Genomic DNA, 12,586 nt, shown 5'->3' on the forward strand with positions numbered 1-12,586 from the left:
GTATCGTCATTGACGATTAAGCCTGTTGGTTCCCCTTTCTTTCATACGCCTCTGGCAAAGGATGCATGGGAAGGATAATTTTTGAGAAGTCATATTGATAGGGATCATAATATGGCAGCTCAGGCTAAAAGAGGTGTGTCTGGCGCCTTGTGTGCGGGTGCTAAGTTTCAGTGTCAGGTGGGCCACGCTGCCACACAGAATGGCATTCGGTGGACCAAGGACCTTGGACATCACAGCGTAGCCTAAAAACTGTCCAACTTGTTGAAAAATGATCTTGTAAATGGGAATTTTTTTTTTTACTCTGACTCGTGTTGACAATTCCTCCTCAGACTCGTCAATATTTTGGAGCAGATTTAATGCCTCCACTACTCTATAAGATTTTTTTTTTCAGAGATCATGGTAACCAGCAGCTTTTCTCAATTCAGCTATGGTTGCTATGGAAACCCTGCAGCGTCACAGCACAATGTTCTTAAGAATAAGGAGAGCCGTCAAATTGACAGGCACGCCGCTACTATTATTAGATTGTTTAATACTGTGAAATTGTACCACAGGAATCAAATATTTACAGAATTAGGAAAAGTCAAGAGGCTAGGAGCATCTTACATCTACATTACATGAATAATAACACATCAAAGCGTCAAAATGACGCCTTTCGTAGTCCTAGTGTTGATGCGATTTACAGATGCTGTAACAGTGCAATTATTTTTTTTCTCACGTGAGTTAGCACTAGTTGAGTGCTGCAATAAAATAAGCTGATTGAGGGATGCTAACTAACAACAATTGAGCAGAACAAAGATCACTTGTATTTCTTTGCATGTGGTCATTATATTTGATAAGAGATTGATGGCAGCAAAAAAAAAAAAAAAAAAAAAAAAAGCGCTACACTATAGTGGCGACTGAGGAGTATACCCTGAAGCATCCAGAGCTCAGCAAAGGGTGTATGGTTAAAATTGTGTGCTTAAGGTCCACATTTTGTTTTTGAAACTGATAGATGGGCAATTTTTGTTTTCAACTTGTCCTCATTAAACAGGATGTCAAATCCAAATGTTTCTTTACAATATGTTCTATAAAGCCAAACTAGTCTAAACACGGAATACTGATTAATATTGCATTTGTGAAAAATGAATTAAGGCGAAACATCCACCCATTTTTATCACCTCTCAAGGGGCGGCCATTTCGCCACTCGCTGTCACCTGAAAATGACATCATAGTCCCTAAGGGCTCAGCTTGCGCACATCACATGACGAAACCCTGAATACTGGTGAGCCGTGATTGGTGGTTACATGATTCCTTATTTTTTAACTTGACTTCCCCTTTAAGGTGGCGAGTGAGCTGAAAGCGAGAGGTGGGGTACACCCGTGCGTGTCGGCTGCCCCTCGCCCGGGTGCCAAGTTCCATTGCCAGGCGGGCCACAGGGGTGATAACGCCAGCATCTGTCACACAGACTCAGCTATTCCACCCTGAGAAAGCTTCAGGGAAAAGGCCGCAGCCGTGTGTGCCATTCCTCGGCAGGAGAACAGAAAAAAAATATGCGATATGAGATGAAATTCCCTGTGTACTTTCAGCTGCAACAGTTCAAGCTTTCTGCCACAAGTGCTTCAAATAGCTTCAAACACGATGCAAACTTGTGAAATTCCCATGGACTTCAATAGCCTTGACTTGCCTGTTGCCTTCAAGTTAAAGAACATATCTTGAAGTGCACACAGCACCATGTGTGTCAGAATGATTCACTTCCTGTTATGTCAGCGTGTGTTTTCCTTATCCCCAATCCACTGATGGACAATTATGTGGATTTGGATTTTTCATTAGTTTCTGTAGTGTCTTTATCACTGACAATTCAACGCAACACCATGACAAAAAACAAGTTTTTGATTGTTACATCTTACATATTGTTTCATGTTTCTTTGTCTAAAGTCAAAAAATGTAGACAAACATTCCCCGTAGAAATAATAATGAATATTGAACTATGGCTACCTTAAAACAGTTATCAATTTTCCAGGTAATGTAAAGGCAACGTTATTTTAAACAACAACAACAGTATCACAAGAACATGAATAATAAACAGAGTTTAGCACTAACATGTTTAGGGTGTATGCTTGGGAGGCAAGTCTCTTCACATAATGACAAAATAATAACAAACTTATCGGTGCACATTGGGTTCCTCTTTCTATGATTATTACGGTTGATTTAACCATATTGGACCGAGCAGCCCGGTCAGTGACATATGTTCCATATTCTGGTAACGTAACAATTGGGAGACACAGTTCCAGATGGATGTGGTTGTTCAGTTGCATGTTCGGCCCCATTGCACACGGACTATAATAACTTTGCATCTTTAACCAAATTTACACCTAAACGTAACCGCTTCTTCTTCAAATTTTGTGACATCCATCAAACTCATCTTAGTTTCTGATGCGCATTCTTCTGCTTTCGCAGATTTCACTTCTGCTTCCATGGATGTTGTCTTATTTTTTCATCCTTAACTTCACTGGCACACTCTCGTGGTGTGGTAGCATAATAATGTTTTTGGAATGTTGGAGGAAGCCTAAGTATCAGAAGTAAACCCACACAAGCAGCAGGAGAACATGCAAACTCCTCGCAACTCAGAACTGTGAAACATACATGCTAACTCCTCATGCACTGTGCCTGGAATAGAAATGATCAATATGAATAATACAGTATCAAAATAAATTAGAAGATGAGCAAATGCTTTCAAAGATGGTGACTGGAAATCAAACGGTGGCGCTTGAATCAGTGAGACACCACTCCCTCTCTGCATAACATTTCAGGACCACGACTGTGCTTCAATCAATAAAGGCCACAAAAGGCACGTCAACAGGAGGAAGTATGCCGAGCTAGATTGTAGCTCATAAATGAAATATGCCACCGCTCTCTCCGCGAGGGGAGAAACGCATTGTGGCTAAATTATTGCGCTAGTTTATGTTTGAGTCTGCCGCTCCAGGCAAGACTGCTGCCTTTTTTTTTTCTTCATTGCAGACTGCACTCCACTGCGGGGGTAAATATATCTGCAACATTTTGATCCACCTCATGCATTGGAGCAGCTCAAATTTCAAATTAGGTAGAAACGTACAGACCACAGCTTGGCCCCGAGGACAACAAATTCTCAGATATGTTGGTTAGCAACACTCAACCCTACAACCACCCTTTGCCAGGAATGAAGTTTGGGCAAAACTCCTTAGAAACATATCCCTTCCACAGGGGAGAAAAAGCATCCCATAAGACGATGCAATGAAGTTGATAATTTTTATTTTTTTTTAACTTAATGAGTGTTCTCTAGTATGTAAATTAGAACCTGCTAAAGAACCCATGGAAACGTGTTCTTTCCATTTATTTTCAATATCTTTGGATCTCATTAGGGTCACGGGAGCCTATCTCAGCTGACTGGAAGAGATGTTGGGGTACCAATTTCACGGCACATATTAATAAATAACCATTCACGCAATCATTGCTGGGATGGGGCAGAAACCTTCCATCTCCAAAATCACCACCATTCAGGAGAAACAGCATATTTGTTGAGCCATTTACATTGCTTTGCCAGAACGGGCCATTTTCAAAATTTAATATTGGTAAAAAAATTGTAAAAAACAAAACAAAAACAAAAAACAAGTGGGAACTGACCAATAGTATTGATTATTGAAAAAGGAAAAGTTAAGTTGACCAAAATGTACATAGGAGGTCCACCACAAGAGATTATTCACACTTATTAACCTATCTTAAGGAGTATGTTTTTGGTCTGTCAGTGAACTGCTGTCAGCATTTCAGGCCGCCCCAGTCCGTCCGAGTTGTTGGCAAAACCCAAACGGCGTCGAGGACGGAGTTACCGGTGCTAGATCATATTTGGCTGCGTCGGCTTTTGCGTCGCGTGTGTGTGACGCAGAAATTACGTTCTCGATGCTGATTCGCTGTTGCAGATGAGGGACAGAAAGGGTCCACATAGGACGGCGTGAAATACTGACGGAAACAGTGACGAACTGACAGACCTTTCGCCTGTCTGACAGAATGCCCACCCCTAGTTTTAGGAAGCTGTTGTATGAGGAGAACATCCAGAGCATATTGACTGTGAGGCTAACTTTACCTTGCTACTTTGGTATTTACAGTCTGTCAAAAATTTATCTCCGCATTAGACACAAATGAGTGATGATGCTGAAGTGAGAAGTCAATCGCTGTGATATTGTTTTAATAAGCCAAGTATCAACAACCTTGGATAATTAATGCATTGTTTCCAGCAGATCATTGATAATAAATGAAATAATTTTTTGCTTTCAGCCTTGAATTCTTACTTCTTATACTTAATCAATTCTGGAGGTGATTTGGTCACCTGTCATCCATCCATCCATTTTTTTTTCTGATCCCACTTGCGAAAGGCAGACTACACCCTTGACTGGTCGCCAGCCACTCACAGGACACTTGAAGAGGCAAACAATCATTCACAACATCAGAGTGGGAACTGAACCCGCACTGCTCAGAAATCAAGCAAGTGAATCACCTTGCGAACAGTGATGAGATGTTATCACCTGAAATGATTACAGTTTGACACTCAAAGGCAAGGCCAGATCTTGCCCGCCATACCACACTCAAAATGTGCAGTCAAATCTCACATGCTTACAAATTTACATCATCCATCTGTGGATTATACTCTGACTGAATATGGAAAATATCCAATATCTCCTCCATAAGAAAAAGAAGGTTAATGTGTGTCCCCAGTCAGTTTTGGCAATCGGATGGACCTCTTGAGACAGGAATTTCATCATCCACACTAATTCTGGACAAGATCGGGGCTCATGGTTGTGTTTTTCGAAGCGAGCCATCCAACTTTGCAGCCACAACAAAGTGTCATCCAAATCTGTAGAGTATACCCATTTCAAATTTGATGGAAACTGGGTGAATTCCCTCAGAAGAGTTTGTTCAGGTATGACCTCTGGAGGTGGCCCCTGAAAAATGGCAAATTTCAGATTAACTGGGCTCCCGAGAAGAGTGCCATAAGATGTTTTGTTGATATTTGATCACTTTACTCAAGGATCCACACATTTACAAAGTTATAGGTGAGTTGTAAAAGGCAAAGGACTCCTCACCTTTGAGACCAGTCCATGTCCTTACACCTAACTATAAAAAAAGATTGAGCTTTCTAGTGCATAAGTTGTCTAATACCAATCGTTTGCTGTCGGTTTTTACAAAGTACTTGCATTTAAAAAAAAAAAAATAATAATTTCTTATCACATAACAGGGGGTTCTCAGATTGTTTATTTACTGTAATAATGATGACTAGCTGTTGGTCAGAACTGCATCGCAGTTCTAAAGTATTGAATTTAAATATTGGGTCAGAACCTCTTCTGCTATGTTTGAATATTCTTCCAATTTTTGCATTCCCACTCACTCCCACATTCCAAAATCATGCATGTTGGGTAAGCGCAAGACTTTAAATTGTCCATAATTGTGAATATGAGTATGAAAGGTTATTAGAAATTAGAAGCTGGGATAGGTTCTGGGCTCCTTGACCCTAATGAGGACATGTATTATGGAAATTTGGATGTATGACTTTACATAAAGTAGTCCTCATAGAAGCATAACACCGTAGTAATCTAAGGCCTCTTGTAAATGGTCATCAGATAGCCACAATATTCACAGACAAAGGCATTATTGGCACAAGTGCACATTCTAAAATAAATTAGCCCACAGTCTCTAGGACAGTGCCATAGATGGCCATTTTATCCATGCCACTGTGTTCTACACACATAACTCTCCCGCCCGCCTCCCCAAGAAAAATGAACGTCCCCCAACTGCCACCTACGGTTGTTTAACTTGCTGACGTTAAGAATTTATGAGCTTCAAGATTCCTCCGGCATGCTCCCTTCTCTCTTGAGCGAAGGCAACACATCTCGAAAACTGTTATGGAGACGCAAACAAATTGCTTTTGATACCTTGTTTGTTGAGGTGGCGCAAGAAATGAGAAAAATACTGTAAATATATCTGTGTGTTTTGAGCAACAGGAGGATTTCATCAGTGTGTCTGCAGCACAGAGCTGGGCCATTCTTCAGACATTTTTCACATGTATTATATTGTAAATAGGGCTGCAACTAATGATTATTTTATTGATTATTTTGTTGTTTGATAAATTAATTTGATAAAAAAATAAACATGTTTTGATTTCCATAATTTAATTCCAAAATATGAGATTAGTTCAAACTGACAATGCAAAAAAATAAATCAATAAATAAATTCAGATTCAGGCACTGGTTTTAGTCCGTTACATGTCAGAAAAAGGGAAACAATGTTGACTATTGATTTCCAACACAAAGGTAAATCAGTCCACTTTCATATGGGACTGCATAAATCACATTTTTAATATTGAGAAGCTGAAATTTTGAGCATTTGGACAATATTAAATTTAAAACGGTATCAAAACGATGCATTGATTGTCAATGTTGGTCCTTTTCTGTCGCTACGTCAGCAGGGTATAAAAATCCTGACTCCTGCCTTTCTCTGACGAGCCTTTCAGTCCAGCAACGACAACACCAAAAAGAAAGACGCCGTTGTAGTTGAACAAAACAATCTTCGCTTTAATTCCACTTTAAAACTATTTATTACAAAACAAGGTCCATCGCACGGTCAAAAGATTGTTGCTCCATGATCTACGTGTCTTTCAATCGACTTTACGTCAACACCAAACTTTTCCACCGTTACCGGCGCTTTACGGCAGCCCAAAAGTAGGACATCTTTATGCAGCCTAGATGCTTACATGTTCGTAATAACTGTACTTTCAGTAAAAATTACAATAAAACAAAACATCAAATATAAACCAAACAATGTATAAATGTTCAATTAAAATTATTTCAATGGAGCACAAATAATTAAATTCAAAATGAACCAAAATCTACTTATGGCACTAGCAATCAAAAATAATTATAATCTTGACAATCGATTAGATGTCACATAATCGTTGCATCTGTAATTGTAAACATCATCCACTATCACATCCCCTTTAAATATGCATGTAAATCCACCACATTGATGCTGAAGTTAAATGATAGCACATCTTTTTGCATTTTTACAATATAAGACTTCAAAGCCATTTTTTATTTGTGTCGCTGCCATTTATGAACAATGATCGTCTCTAGCTCAGTCCTCGATCACCTCTTGGACAGCACATTAATTGTGCTCCAACTGTCCAATACCATTTCAATAAAACGAGCAAATTGATTGTACCATTGTTATTCTTCTGGCTAGGAAGGCTCTCTCTCTCTCTCTCTCTCTCTCTCTCTCTCTCTCTCTCTCTGCAGAGGGTGAAGTAGCAATACATGCAGCTGCGGACACTAGGTGTCACCCTTGTGACTTTGAAGATCCTCTGCCTCTGTATAGTGTGCGTGTGGCCTGAAGCGGAACTCGACATTAACCTCCTCAAAGTCAGACTGAAGACGTACCAGCGTTGGTATCGAACGCTTATGAGTCTTGCTCTGCATTTAGATTTGTATTTTTTATTTAACATCCTCACATTTTACATGCCTCAAAAATGCTAAATTCAATTCTATGACCAGAGACTTTATAATGCAACACTGCTTAGTATTTTCACTGTGACAGCCTATTGAACGTGATGTTTGCTCCTTGTGGGGGCTTTAGATTCAAACAAAGTCGGCCATGATGTAATATGATGTGCAGATACAGAAAGATGGCTATATATTGTTTTAAATTAGAAAATCAATTATTCTGGGACTTTTAGTCAAACTGCAGGATATAAAAAAGAATAGATACGCCCTTTTGCTCTACCCTGCAACAATTTGATACAAATATAAAACGGAATAATTGCACAGGGAATGGAGAGGGAATAGAGTGCAATATATTTAAACACGTCCCACTGATGCTGTTGAAGTATTCACTTGAGCAGCACGTCTTTTATTTTAGTTTCAGGGTGCAGTGGTGCACATTCTGCAAACAAGACACTCATTATTAAATATTGTAGTAAATGAACGACTTCCTGTCAAAAACTGAGCATATTATGTTGTTGTTTTTAAACAATTCTTTAAATGTATTTGTTGTCATTTGACTGTGCAAGTGCACCTACTATTGTGTCCAGTTAGTGTTTACTTTTGTGTGGGGGCGTCGTGGGGGCACGTTGCTTTCTCTTGAGATAAAGCAATGCAATAGCATGCATGTTGTAATTGCAAAGACGAGAGGAGCGGTATTATAGGTATATCGGCTGGCCATCGTGGATGTTTTTTTTTTTTTGCCCCACCCACAAGCGACTCCAGCCCTGGCTGTGTAACCCCTGATTGGCTGAGGAGGGGAGTGGAAGAGAGAGGTGTGGGGAGCGGGGGGACTGCGGGCCCGCACGCACTGAGCGGCCGGCTCCGGAGCTACAGCGCGTCTGCCAGTGTGCTTCGGTGGAGCGAGAAGAGCGCATGTTCGAGTCCGAGTTCTTTTGGATGATAGGAGCTACTGGGTCCTCCAGTGTGCAGTCGCTTCACATTTTAAGAGCTGCGTTTGTGTGTGCGTGTGTATGTGTGTGTTTTGTATTTTTTAATTTGGAACGGATTTCTTTAATGACGTGGATATTTGGCGCTTCCATCCCCCAAGTGCTTTGCAGGAGAAAGTGGCATCCGCAAGACTTGAGGAGGGTGATGTGAGAGGGAAAAGATGTGCTGGAATTAAAACAGATCTTGGACTTTGCTGATGCGATGAGACATTCCTCGAGCAGGTGACCAAAATCGGACTTGAGCTGCTCATTTATTTTCATATATATGAGCAAGGATTTCGATTTGAAAGTATACATGGAGGAATCAAGGGAGGACTTTTGAGCATCAGCACTTGGGAGATTTAAAAAAAAAAAAATTTTTTTCGTTATTTTTTGGGAGGACTTGCCACTGGATTTTTTCTTCACTTTGGATCAATGATTCACTTTGCTCCCGTGAGACAGTTTTGCGCGGTAAGGACATGCACAGCAGCACTTGGATGAAGACGTGCACGGTTAAATCACTGCAGCCTGCCCGGACACCGTGCGCGGTGCATAGCCCCGCCGTCACCCCTCGCAGCGCTACACTGCAGGAAGGACTACTCCGATAGATGTCAAATTTGCATGAACACAAAAACATTTGCCTCAACACTTTTTTTTTATACGTGACATGATTTTGGAGCTGCGTCAGTGATCAAGTTCTTTTATTTAGGTGAACTCAACAGGTACGGGGAAAATGGAATTAATACATTTAATTGTGCTGCTGCTCGTGTTTTGGGTCGGCGCCGAGGCTGTTATTAACCTCAAATATGGAATAAACGAGGAGATAAAGCCCGGCTCTGTGATCGGAAACGTGACGAAGGACGCGCTCAAACAAGGATTCCAAATCGCGCCGCAGCCGCCCTACTTGCGGGTGATCTCCAATTCGGAGCCGCGCTGGGTGGAACTCAGCCCGGCCGGAATTCTTACCACGCAAATGAAGATCGACCGGGACGTAGTGTGCCGCCAGAACCCCAAGTGCATTATTTCTCTGGAGGTGATGTCAAACTCGATGGAGATCTGTGTCATCAAAGTTGAAATTGAGGATTTGAACGACAACGCGCCCAGGTTCCCGACGAGTCACATTGACATCGAGATCTCGGAAAACGCGTCCCCCGGGACCAGGTTTCCCCTGGAGGGGGCAAGTGATCCAGACTCGGGCGTCTTCGGAGTGCAGTCCTACTCCATAACCCCCAACGAGCTTTTCGGACTGGAGATTAAAACGCGAGGGGACGGTTCCAAAATTGCAGAGCTTGTCGTGCAAAAATCATTAGACCGAGAGACTCAGTCCCACTATACTTATGAAATCAGCGCAGAGGACGGAGGCGACCCGCCAAAAATAGGCGCGGTGCAGTTAAACATCAAAGTCATCGATTCCAATGACAACAACCCTGTTTTTGACGAGCCTGTGTACACGGTTAATGTCATGGAGAACTCCCCAATCAACACTCTAGTCATAGATTTAAATGCAACAGATCCCGATGAAGGCACAAATGGTGAGGTGGTGTACTCCTTCAACAGTTACGTCACTGAGAAAACGAGGGATGCGTTTAAAATTGACCCCCGTACCGGTATCATCACCGTCAACGGCGTTCTGGATTACGAGACCGCCCAGATATATGAGATTGACGTGCAGGCCAAAGATTTGGGTCCCAACTCCATACCAGCACACTGCAAAGTCACCGTGAACGTGATGGACACCAACGACAACCCGCCTGTCATCAGCTTGCTCTCCCTCAACACGGAGATGGTGGAGGTGAGTGAGAACGCGCAGCGCGGGTACGTCATAGCCCTGGTGCGTGTGTCCGACAAGGATGCAGGGGCCAACGGAAAGGTGCAGTGCCGGCTCCAGGGCAACGTCCCTTTTCGGCTGCAGGAGTACGAGAGCTTCTCCACCATCTTGGTGGACGGTCGGCTGGACCGCGAACAGAAGGACACATATAACCTGACCATCCAGGCCGAGGACAGTGGCGTTCCTCCCCTGCGTGCCACCAAATCGCTGGTGGTGAAAGTGGCAGATGAGAACGACAACCCGCCGCACTTCCTCAAGCCACATTATCAGGAGATGGTGATGGAGAACAACCTGCCCGGCTCATGCCTGCTGGCGGTTTCAGCAGAAGACCCTGACCTGGGCATGAACGGAACGGTGTCATACTCCATCGTCCCTGGTGAGATCAAGCACATGGACGTTAACACGTATGTGAGTATAAACCCGTCAGGCCGTATTTACTCCATGAGATCATTTGACCACGAGTACACGAGGACCTTTGACTTTAAAGTTCTCGCAAGAGACAACGGCAATCCGTCTTTGTCGAGCAACGCTACAGTGCGAATTGTGGTGCTGGACGTCAACGACAACACGCCCGTCATGACCAACCCGCCTTTGGTGAATGGCACGGCTGAGGTGTCAATCCCCAGGAACGCCGGCGCTGGCTACATGGTGACACAGGTCAAGGCGGACGACTACGATGAAGGCGAAAACGGCCGGCTCACCTACACCATCTCTGAGGGCGACCGGGCCTTCTTCGAGATCGACCAAGTGAACGGAGAGGTGCACTCCACCCGCATGTTCAGTGAAAACGCCAAGTCCACCTACGAGATCACGGTAGTTGCCCGGGATCACGGCAAGCCCTCGCTGTCTGCCTCGGCCTACATTGTGGTGTACCTGTCGCCGGACTTGAACGCCCAGGAATCCATAGGACCCGTCAACCTGTCCCTCATATTCATCATCGCCCTGGGCTCTATCGCCGCCATCCTTTTTGTCACCATGATCTTTGTGGCAGTTAAGTGCAAGCGGGACAACAAGGAAATCCGGACCTACAACTGCAGGTACTGACCCACTTGTGTGTGTGTGTGTGTGGGGGGGTGTGTGTGCGTGAGTGTGTGCTTGTATTACAATCGTGTGTGCAGCAGCATTCTGGGCCTGCAGAGTTTCCTTCTTTGTTTTAGTTTCAGGCTGCTTTTGAAATAGAATTAGTGCATCTGAGGAGCATTGTTGCTTGTGACTGACTGATTTAATCCTTCCTTTATGACCAATTGGCTCATAAGTACGAGTGTCATGTTCAATTTGTGGCTTGTTGCCAGACAATTAACACGCCCTGCCGGTTTGGTGACAGTCACAGAAATTTCTTATATAACCGTGGATGATTGCTTATTAACTTTAATCTTCTATGATTATGGCATTGGTCAGATTTAGCCCCCCTTTAATTTTGGCGTCTGTCTTCGACATGCTAAACAAATCACAAATAGTTTAAAATGTGGTCTAGGTGAGCTCAAATAAATAGCACTCAAGTCGCAATATTAATGAATATCCTGGGAATTGGCACATCATTAGTTTTTTTTGCACATGGAACGCTCTGTTTTTGTTCATCAATCTGCAATCAGCCCTGGTGCCACATTAACATTATACATTTACATATAGATTGGATTTGAGACTTCACCTGCAGCCATAATCATATTTTGCTTCAACTATTATTGGAAGTCAAGTTTGGATGTTTTTTCGAGCATCGGGCCCATCATCATTCTAAAAGAGTACATCACTAATTTTACTTGTTGCTGTGGATAGTTTGGTTTAATATACCAGCGTACTCATGAGACACAACATTAGGTCAACTTGGGTTTCAATACAAGAAGCACATTCAAATGTCAGCCTTTGCAAAGCTGATAATGCTCAGTTTTGATGGACGCTCTCCGACAGATGTTTTTTATTATCTAAGCTTATGCATTGTTGATCACTAAATGGTATTGGTGTACCTAATGTTGTCGATGTCGAGTGTATGTAACCCTCTTCCTATCAGCTTTCAAACGTTTAACATTAGACAGAGTGTTTTAAATAGAAGGCTGATTTACAGTAGGTGGATGAAACTCTGGCTAAATGGAAAGGGTTTTGCAGGTTGAAATTTTGCCTTCTCCTGCTCATTTAAAAATCTCGCTCAAAGTTGAAACGATTACCAACCACAGATTCCAAAACACAATACACCCCCATAAACCCTCATACGCCAACCCCGCCTCCCACTGGGACTGGGTGCTATAATCAGCAGTGATGGGATGTGTGCCCTTCTAACTCACACCCCCACCTTGACT

General features: G+C 42.7%; 1 protein-coding gene across 4 annotated transcripts in view; it reads left to right on the forward strand.

Moving 5' to 3' along the window:
* The first annotated feature begins 8,356 nt into the window (after window positions 1-8,356).
* The window catches only part of pcdh19 (protocadherin 19), a 64,685-nt gene continuing 60,455 nt past the window's right edge, over window positions 8,357-12,586 (forward strand). For all 4 annotated transcript variants that reach the window (XM_088294515.1, XM_088294517.1, XM_088294516.1 and 1 more), the window contains exon 1: window positions 8,357-11,332. In XM_088294515.1, the coding sequence (XP_088150641.1) occupies window positions 9,201-11,332 (2,132 nt within the window). In that variant the 5' untranslated portion in view covers window positions 8,357-9,200. The remainder of the gene's footprint in view (window positions 11,333-12,586) is intronic.

This window comes from Idiotropiscis lumnitzeri, chromosome 4 (assembly GCF_059441095.1).
Source record: "Idiotropiscis lumnitzeri isolate Australia: NSW breed Sydney's pygmy pipehorse chromosome 4, RoL_Ilum_1.0, whole genome shotgun sequence".
NCBI classification, from domain to species: domain Eukaryota; kingdom Metazoa; phylum Chordata; class Actinopteri; order Syngnathiformes; family Syngnathidae; genus Idiotropiscis; species Idiotropiscis lumnitzeri.